We start from the raw sequence: 9,377 nt of genomic DNA, 5'->3' as shown, positions 1-9,377 counted from the left end.
CAAGACCTCTGACGCCCGAGCCCGTGCTCTTTCCACTAAGCCACGCTGCTTCACCTGGTGGGGGGAAGGGTCTAATGAGTACCACAGTTATTAGAAGAGAAGTGGGCTGGTTTGATTGTGAACTGATCATTCCCATAACTGCAAGAAGAAGCCCGCACCACCAATGCCAATCATTTTTACTTCAGATATTACCATAATGAAATCATCAGAGTCATTGCAGCACTAGAAGAATGGGAAAGATCGTTGCCCTCTGATTGGCCACCTCAGCATCACCCAGGGACATAAAGTCAGGGGAGGCCGGGCAGCAGTGACAGAGGATCCCTGGGTAGTTGTGGTGGAGCCACGCAAGGGGGACGTCTGCGAGGATGAACTCTGCACTGCTGATCTCCATACTGGGGCTGATCTGGGCAAATCATGCCCAAAGTAACGTTCCCTTCAAGAAGGACTTTGATTTAAACAAGGTAACGTCCAGATGGTGGTTTCCTATCTGTCGGGGGGGAAAGTGTCTGAGCTCCATCCCCAGGTCCCTCTTAACAGTGCCCAGTCAGCTGGCTTCATAGAGGACAATCCGTTTTTCAGCTGCTCTGTCCTAGTCTTGGCATTGGGACATATCCTTCTCTGCAGCTTAGAAGAAAAGTGGGAAGGAAAGGCAAAGGACTTGGAGAACATGGCAAGAGAGATTGGACCTGAAGTCAAACAAAGGGTTGGGGAAAAACAAGGGGTTACTTGTTCAAAATTGTACTTGACAGCAAGCCCAGGGTAATATCCGTAAGGTCGCCATGGACCGCCCCATCTGGTATTCTGAAGTCCCATTGGTGATCCCTTCTGCCTCCTGTCAATTCATGTGCTCTCCCTCCAGGACTAATTTCCCTCTGAATATCTCTCCCGCTCCCATGCCAGTGAGATGCCTAGTGGAAAGAACCCAGGGCTGGAAATCAGAAGACCTGGCTTCTCATCCTGGCTCCACCACGGGCCTACTGTGTGACCTTGGGCAAGTCGATCAGTTTACCTCATCTGTCAAATGGGGATGAAATACACGTTCTTCCTCGTACTTAGACTGTGAGCCCCTTGTGTGATAGGGACTGTGTCCAACCCGATTGGAAAGAGCACGAACTGGGGAGTCAGAGGTCAGGGGTTCAAATCCTGGCTCTGCTGCTTGTCAGCTGTGTGACTTTGGGGAAGTCACTTAACTTCTCTGGGCCTCGGTTACCTCAACTGTAAAATGGGCATTAAGACTGTGAACCCCACGTTGGACAACCTGATCTCCTTTGCACATAGTAAGCGCTTAACAAATGCCATCATTATTATTATTATTATCTGGTATCTACCCCGGTGCTTAGTTCAGTGATTTTAGTAGTTCAGATAGCAAAGCTCTCTGAACATTATGACTGCAAGTTTCACTCATATCACTCTCTCCAGTTTTCAGGCTTCTGGTATGTAATCGGAATGGCAACAGATTCGGAACAGTTAATGGCACCCAAGGGTGAGAAGAAGATGGCAGGTTCCATTGTTAGTGTGGAGAACGGCCAAATTCGATTGAAGTTTTCCTATCACCAGTGAGTGTGGGAAGTCTATCCCCTGACTGATCTCTAGGGGCCATCCTGTGCTCCCATCCACTGGGATATAAGCTGGGTAGCCACAGGCCAGTGGTGCCCAGTAATCTCAGTCAAACCAGGTCATGATTTTGTCCAGAAGTGATTTTTAGGTGAGGGTCGGGATCAGGGTCCGTGGCCTTCCTAGGAGAGTGGATCAGTCTGGCCTCTTGGGACAGGCTGGGTGATTCTGAATCTTCTTCCCCTCCCCGGGGCTGGGATTGACTTTGGGAAGATCCTCTCGAAGTCCAGATAGATTCAGAATTCCCCCAAACCCTCTAGATGCCCCCCTGGGTGATTCAACTCTACTAGAGGGATACTAATCAGTCCTGTGCTAATCGTCCTTGAAAGAGATCTAGAAAAGCACCTGGTGCATAGGCGGGAATTCAAAATATGTTTCTTATAGATGTGGAGGACGTTGGTCTGATGACAACGTTGACGATGATGGGGGTGGGAGTGGAGGACAAAGTCAGAGAAATCAGCGTTGGTCTGATGGATGATTTTTTTGCTTTCCAGAACAAGAGGGTGCCAGGTAGAAAATTTAGTTGGGAAAGAAATAATCAGTGGGAAATACGATTTTCCTGGTAAGTAGAACCATTCTCCTCCAAAGCTGTCAGGTCTGGGCCTGGGTGGGTTGCAATGGAGCTAACTTGAATGCAAAAACTAGAGTTGGGGAAGGCATCTACAGGGAGAATGGGCCTGATGCATATATGCATTAATATGCAGGGTATATATGTGAATCACTGGTCCAAATGTACCTGTGCCTAGATCCAGAAACAGTCAACAGCAAAACAAGGTCAACTAGGCTTCTCACTGGTTGTAATATGCTGTGCTACACCATTCCAGCCACTGAATGCACTTTGACCTCTGACCTTGTTACACTCCATGGTGTCAGCAGAGCCCACATGGGCATCCTGGGGAAGGGGGGAAATGCCATTAGCTTCAAGGGGCAACTATCCGGAGAGGCTGAGGGAACATAAGACCGACCCAAACTCCCCATCCACCCTGGCTCAACCTCCTCTTCTGGGCCTACCCCGTGCTGGATGAGACTGCCCAGCTCACCGACAGGAAGATGCTGCTTTAGGCAATTTATCTCAAATGTCACCTTGATGGAACATGCCTAGGTTTGCTCGCTGCTTCAGTGTGACGATCTGAGGTGTCAAAAAACTGTGAGGGTTTTTTGGATTCCCTATCCAGGGAAAAGAGTCGTGTACATATCAGATACCGATTACCAAGATTACGCCGTGCTCTACATAACTGCATATCTTGACGGAGAAAACCACGATGGGTTGATGTTTTACAGTAAGTGATAAATTCCTCTCTCCTCCTTTCAAGGGTCAGAGGGTTCGTTAGGAAAGCAGGAGTAAAAGCCACTGAATGTAATAGCAGTAATAGTATTTATTAAGTGTGTCCTGGGTGCAGAGCTCTGTACTAAGTGGGCGGGATCAGACATAATAATAATAATGATAAAGGTGGGAATTAGACATAATGTAATAATAATGGTATTTGTTAAGCTCTTACTCTGTGCCAGGCACTTTACTAAACGCTGGGGTGGATACAACATAAATGGATTGGACATGGTCCCTGTCTCGCATAGGGTTCACAGTCTTAATCCCCATTTTACAGATGAGGTAACCGAAGCCAGGAGAAGTGAAGTGATTTGCCCAAGGCCACACAGCAGACAAGTGGCAGAGCCAGGATAAGAACCCATGACCTTCTAACTCCCAGACCCATGTTCTATCTATTGTGCCATGCTGCTTCCTGACACGATCCCCACCCGTTGTGGGACTGACAGTCTAACATAGTGGCAGGACGGCAATCTCAGTCAATCAATTAATAAATGGTATTTATTCAGTGGAGTTTATGGAGCACTTACTATGTAGAGGACACAGTACTAAGCACCTGGAAGAGTGCCATAGAGTTGGTAAACTATGATTCCTGTCCTTAGGATCTTACAGTCTAACATGTCTACCAACTCTGTTATATTATATTCGCCCAAGCACCTAGTACAGTGCTCTGCATGCAGTAAGCACTCAATAAATGTGATTGATTGATTGACTAGGGGAGACAGATCTTAAAATAGATCATTATTATTTCTCACTCTGAGTCTATCAGACCAGGGGAGGCAGGTGGGAGCTGGAGGTGCTGAAGAAAAGACTGTAACCTCCTTGAAGGTAGGGATTGTGGCTACTGACTCTATTATATTGCACTCTCCCAAGTGATTAGTACAGTGCTCTGCACACAAATAGAGCTCACTAAATATCACTGATTTTAAGATTAAGGGTATGAGTGGTGCGGACGTCTTCATTCCTAACTCCTAATTCCCAGACACAGAGGAGGGGCCTGAGAGTCTTATCTGATTTAACCAAGGCCTCAAGCTCAGAGAAAGATGCCTCCAACCTCTGACTCCACCATGGAGGTGGGGCTCGGTGACAACTTGGAGACACCAAAGACTTTGTATTATGACACTGACATAGTCATCCAACTAAAGCAACTAATTGCTCCTGATTCCCTCCGAGAGACAAGAGAAACAGCATGGTCTAGGGGATAGAGCACGGGCTTGGGACTCAGAAGGTCATGAGTTCTAATACCCGTTTCGCCACTTGTCTGCTGTGTGACAGTGGGCAGGTCACTTCACTTCTCTGGGCCTCAGTTACCTCATCTATAAATTAGGGATTGAGACTGTGAGCCATATGTGGGACAGGGACTGTGTCCAACCCAATTTGCTTGTATCCACCCCAGCGCTTAGTACAGTGCTAGGGACGTAGTAAGTGCTTAAATACCATAATTATTATTATGATGATCATAGCTACTCCCTACTTTATGGTCCCTAGCACTTTGACCTCTCTCATTTTCCAAGTCCACCTTGCTTCTTTATCCCCTCCTATTTCTTGGAAGGTCCCAGAACCCCAGAATCCAAGGATCTCCCAGCATCCTCTCTCTGTCTTGGCCACAGGTCGGACTAAGGACCCAAGTGAAAACGGCAAGAAGCAATTCATGAAAATCAGCCAGACGGGCTTCCATAAGTACAATGAAGATCAAATTGTCATGCTTCAGAATGACGGTAAACACTGCGATCTCAATCAGTTCATCAGTCAATCAATCAATGCTATTTATTGAGTAGTTCCCGCATGCAGAGCACTGGACTAAATAGTTGAGAGCATACAACAGCATTGGTAGATATGTTCCCTGTTCACAAAGATCAGTGATATTTAGTAAGCTCTTGTTGTGTGCAGAGCACTTGTACTAAGCGCTTGGGACAGTCCAGTGCAATAGAGTCGGCAGTCACAATCCCTACCCTCAAGGAAGTTACAGTCTTCTCCTCAGGACCTCCTGCTCCTGTCTACCTTCCCTGGCCTAATAGACTCAGAATAAGGAATAATTATAACAACTGGTAATTGTTAAGGAATGATTTCAGGAGGGTCCCATCCCCACTCCTCTCCTTTTCAGGACCAGGGTAAACCCACCTATCTCATCTTGGCTGATTGTAGAATTATCAGGGAACAAGTGTAACTGATTCTCTTTGTTTTCCCAGATGAGTGCATCAAAGCACTTGACGAGGTATGTCAACTTTTCTGTCCCTGTCCTTCCTAGATGCCCATCTGCCTGATGGGGAAATTGCCTTAAACAGTCATGCTCCTTGCTCACTTGGTGCTTTTAATCCATGCCAGTGGGATATCATTTTCTCTTTATAATAACTGTGGTATTTGTTAAGCACTCCCTAGGTGCCAAGCACTGTACGAAGCACTGGTGTATATATAAGATAATCAGGTCAAACCAAGTCCATATCCCACATGGGGCTCTCAGACTAAGTGGGGAAGGGATAGTAGACATTTAAATCTCTGTTTTACAGATGAGAAAATAGAGGCACATAGAAATCAAGTGACTTTCCCATCTTTCAGTGACAGCGGTGCCTTCAGTTGCTTGGGGAGACACATCAGGTTCCATGAGAGAAGCCCTGATCCACACAGTCCTAGCCCCATCTGCCCATCTCAGAAACTTTCCCAAAATCTGAGAACCCCCGCTTCTTTCCACCTTTCCAGTATGGGATTTTCTCTGAAGAATCGTGGATGGAAATCTCTTCTCAACGCTAAATAAACTAATGTTCAGTTTTTCCTGTTGTGCTCTATGGATCCTGGCGGCTCCAAGGTCTTTGGTCTATAGATAAAGGGATGATAGCAATTGTGAAATTTGTTAAGCACTTACTATGTGACAAGCACTAACATAGACACAACATAAATAGATCAGTCCCAAACCCCATCCCATACAAGGGCTCACCATCTATGGGGAAGGGAGAGCAGGTTTTGAATCACTATTTTAGAAATGAGAAAACTGAAATGTAGAGAAGTTTAGAGACTCACTCAAGGATAAGTAACAGGCCAGTGCGTAGCCGGGATTAGAACCCAGGGCTATTAATAATAATTGTGCCAAACACTGAGATAGACACAATACAAACAGATCAGACCCAATCTCTGTCTCATGGGGCTCACAGTTTAAATAGGAAGGAAAACCGGTGCTTATCCTCCATTTTACAGATGAGGAACCTGAGGCACAGAGAAGTTAAATAACCTGCTTGGGGTCACACAGCAGGCAGATCCAGGTTGGAATCCTGTACATACTATTACTATCACTACTAATAATAATAATAAGAAGAAGAATCACCGTGGTACTTGTTAAGAACTGACTTCTGACTCCCAGTTCTGTGCTCTAACCAGTAGGCCAAGCTGCTTCTCTGAGCCCATTCTGAAAGTTTCCTAGAAGGATTTAAAATCCTCCAAATTTGGCTACTCAGAACCTGATAGACACCCAGCAGCCTAGTCATTTCGCTGCATGCAAAGCCCACGTCAGCCCGAGGCCCCGTAGAGATGCAGTTGGTGAGGAAATAGGAGGGAGAGATGAGTTGTTCTGTCCCTGGGAGATGTTCCAGAATTCTGGGGATCCTGAGCAGGGACTGGAGAGAATCACACTGTTCCCATCCGGCCCCCATCACCCACCCTGAAACCAATGGTCACAGTCAGACCTGGTCAGCCCTGTCCGAACTCTAATCGTCCACTTGTCCAAACTCATCTTCCTCTCCTGTCCCTCCAGCCTCCTCACATTCCTACTTGAATCCCCTCAATGGCTCTCCACAGCCTTCTCCCCTTAGTCCTGGGTTCTCCGCTCAGTTCTGAGGACATCAGCAGTTTCCCCCTCAGCAAATCTGCGTGTGACACCTTCTCCCCTTCACCTTCACCGATCCACTTCCCTCTCCTTCTCCAGAATCCTCCTGTTCTCCAGTCCACCCTGGATTAAATCAGAGTCTCAGAGGGAGAATAATAAATCTCCCCGGCAGCTGGTAGCAGGGTGTTGTGGCTGCTCCCAGAGGGAAGCCTGTCTTTTCTCTGCCCATCCCCTGGACTTGACACTGTGGTTCTTGGGAGTAATACTATTTATTAATAGTATTACCTACCATGTTGAGAGCAAACAGTCAGTCAGTGGTATTGGGTGTAGAGCACAGTACTAAGCATTTGGGAGAGTACAATACAATGGAGTTGGTAGATATGATCCCCGGCCTCAACAATCTTACAGTCTAGTGGGGGAAGCACTGTACTAAGCATTGGGAAAAAAATATACAGATGGGTTAGGCCTTCACATGTTCATAGTCTAAGAGTGAGGTGGATGGGGGTGGGAGATAGAAAGAGGAGGAAAGAAGAAACAAAAATATAAAAGACAAAGACTGTGATGGGCAAGGCAGGAGTGGAGGGATATCCTCATGGCTCAGGACAATAGGAAAAGTCACAGCTGCAGCCAGAGCAGTGGCCTTCCCAGGATTCTGTACTCTCCCAAACGCTTAGTACAGTGCTTTCCCAAGCGCTTAGTACAGAGCTTTGCACACAATAAGTGCTCAATAAATACAAGTGAATGAGTGAATCTCCACCAGACTAATCTGGCCTCTGTGTGGTAGTTGTTTAGCGCTTACTATGTGTCAAGCTGTGGGGTAGATTCAAGATAATCAGTTCCCTCAAGGGGCACACAGCATAAGTAGGAGGGAGCACAGGTATCAAATCCCCATTTTGCAGATGAGGAAACTGAGGCACAGAGAAGGGGCTTCAGATTGTTAACCCCATGTGGGAGATGGACTACGTCCAACCTGATTAGCTTGTATCTTCCTCTAAGCTTAGTACAGTGCCTGGCACGTATTAAGTGCTTAATAAATACCCTAAATAAAAGAAAAACAGCCCCGCTGTTTCCCCACACAAGAAGGCCACGTCAACCCAGGGCCCAGTGGAGACGCAGATGGTGAGGAAACAGTTGGAAGAGACGAGCTGTTACTTTTCTGGGAGATCTTTGCAGAGTCCCCGTGATCCAGGAGGGACTGGAGAGGCTCACTTTGTTCCCATTCCGGCCCCCATTCCTCTCCCAGAAAAATCGGTCACAGTCACACCTGGTAAACTCTGACTAAACTCTAACTGACCCCTTGTCTGAACTTACCTTTCTCTCCTGCCACTCCAGCCTCTTCACGTTCCTCCACATTAAGCTACTCTCCTTAATATCCTGGTTCATTTTCCTGCTCCCACTTTTTGAAAACAATTTTCAAGCATCTGTCTCCCCCAGTAGATGGTCTGCTCCTCGAGGGGCAGGGAACCTGTGTCTTGTTTACACTGCCCTCCCCAAGAGTCCAGTGAATTGCTTCCTACTCAGTAGACACTCATCAAATACCTTGAGGGAAACTGAGGTACATAAAGAAAGTGAATTCAGCTTTTCAATCCTGTCTTGCCCCCCTGCCCAACCACCCGTCACAATGCTCAAATCATTAATTGCCTAGGGCACTAAAGGAACATCTGGATGAAGGGGAAAGAGAGTTGCACCCCAGAAAATGACATACAAAGGAAGGAAACGAGGTCAGAAAAGGCCATTTTTCTGGATCAAACACACACACCCAAGGGGAAATACAGCTTCCTCTTATCATTAAACTAACACATGGATTTTTTGGCATGAAACTCAGTCCCTGTGCATCTTCCACCTTCATTAATTCAGTCATATTTATTGAGCGCTTACTGTGTGCGGAGCACTGTACTAAGCGCTTGGAATGTACAATTCGGCAACAGAAAGAGACAATCCCTGCCCAACTTCTATCTCTTAGTAGTAGTCATGTTATTTATTGAGCAGCTATTGAGTGTAATGCACTATTCTAGGAACTTGGGAGATACAACAGCTGCATAAGACATCTAGTCCCTCTCTCTTTGGAGCTTAGAAGAAAGCAGAAACCTGGGAAATAAATCAAGCAGTTCTGTTGCCTAATTGTACGTTCCAAGTGCTTAGTACAGTGCTCAGTACATAGTAAGTGCTCAATAAATACTGTTGAGTGAAGCAATGTCATTTCTAAAGAGCTTACTGTATGCAGAGCACTGTTCTAAGGTTTGGGAGAGGACAATACAGAGAGATGGTAGACACGTTCCCTGCCCGCAATGAACTTACATTCTGGAGGGAGTTGCACTCTTTCCATGCTTATTGCAGAGACAGTGTTGAGGGCAGACTCCTTATTTTCCCTGGGGAAACGTCTCTCTGGGTTCTCTAATGCCAACCTATTCACCATGTCTCTGTCTTGTCTATCTCATCAGTGACCTCTCGCCTCTGGCCTGGAACACCTTCCTTTTTCATATCTGACAGACAGTTACTCTTTCCGCCTTCAAAGCCTTATTGAAGGCACATCTCCTCCAAGAGGCCTTCCTTGACTAAATCCTCATTTTCTTTTCTCCCACTCCCATCTGCATTACCCTGATTTGCTCCTTTTATTCAGTGCTC

The 9,377-nt window shown here is 46.4% G+C and overlaps 1 protein-coding gene across 2 annotated transcripts; it reads left to right on the top strand.

Moving 5' to 3' along the window:
- Positions 1 to 293: 293 nt before the first annotated feature.
- Positions 294 to 5,706, top strand: LOC100681171 (epididymal-specific lipocalin-5-like). Of its 2 annotated transcripts, none has more exons than XM_003431055.3 (7): positions 294 to 461; positions 1,420 to 1,556; positions 2,109 to 2,176; positions 2,790 to 2,894; positions 4,549 to 4,656; positions 5,128 to 5,153; positions 5,495 to 5,706. In XM_003431055.3, the coding sequence occupies exons 1-7, from the start codon at positions 366 to 368 to the stop codon at positions 5,495 to 5,497; spliced, it is 543 nt and encodes a 180-aa protein (XP_003431103.1). In that variant the 5' UTR covers positions 294 to 365; the 3' UTR covers positions 5,498 to 5,706. The 2 variants fall into 2 exon arrangements, with proteins under 2 accessions (XP_003431103.1, XP_003431102.1); XM_003431054.3 differs by having other exon boundaries at positions 5,446 to 5,706.
- Positions 5,707 to 9,377: the final 3,671 nt, after the last annotated feature.

Source organism: Ornithorhynchus anatinus, chromosome X4, assembly GCF_004115215.2.
Source record: "Ornithorhynchus anatinus isolate Pmale09 chromosome X4, mOrnAna1.pri.v4, whole genome shotgun sequence".
NCBI classification, from domain to species: Eukaryota; Metazoa; Chordata; class Mammalia; order Monotremata; family Ornithorhynchidae; genus Ornithorhynchus; species Ornithorhynchus anatinus.
The sequence above is the reverse complement of the archived record's forward strand: the minus strand, read 5'-3'. Positions and strand labels throughout refer to the sequence as shown.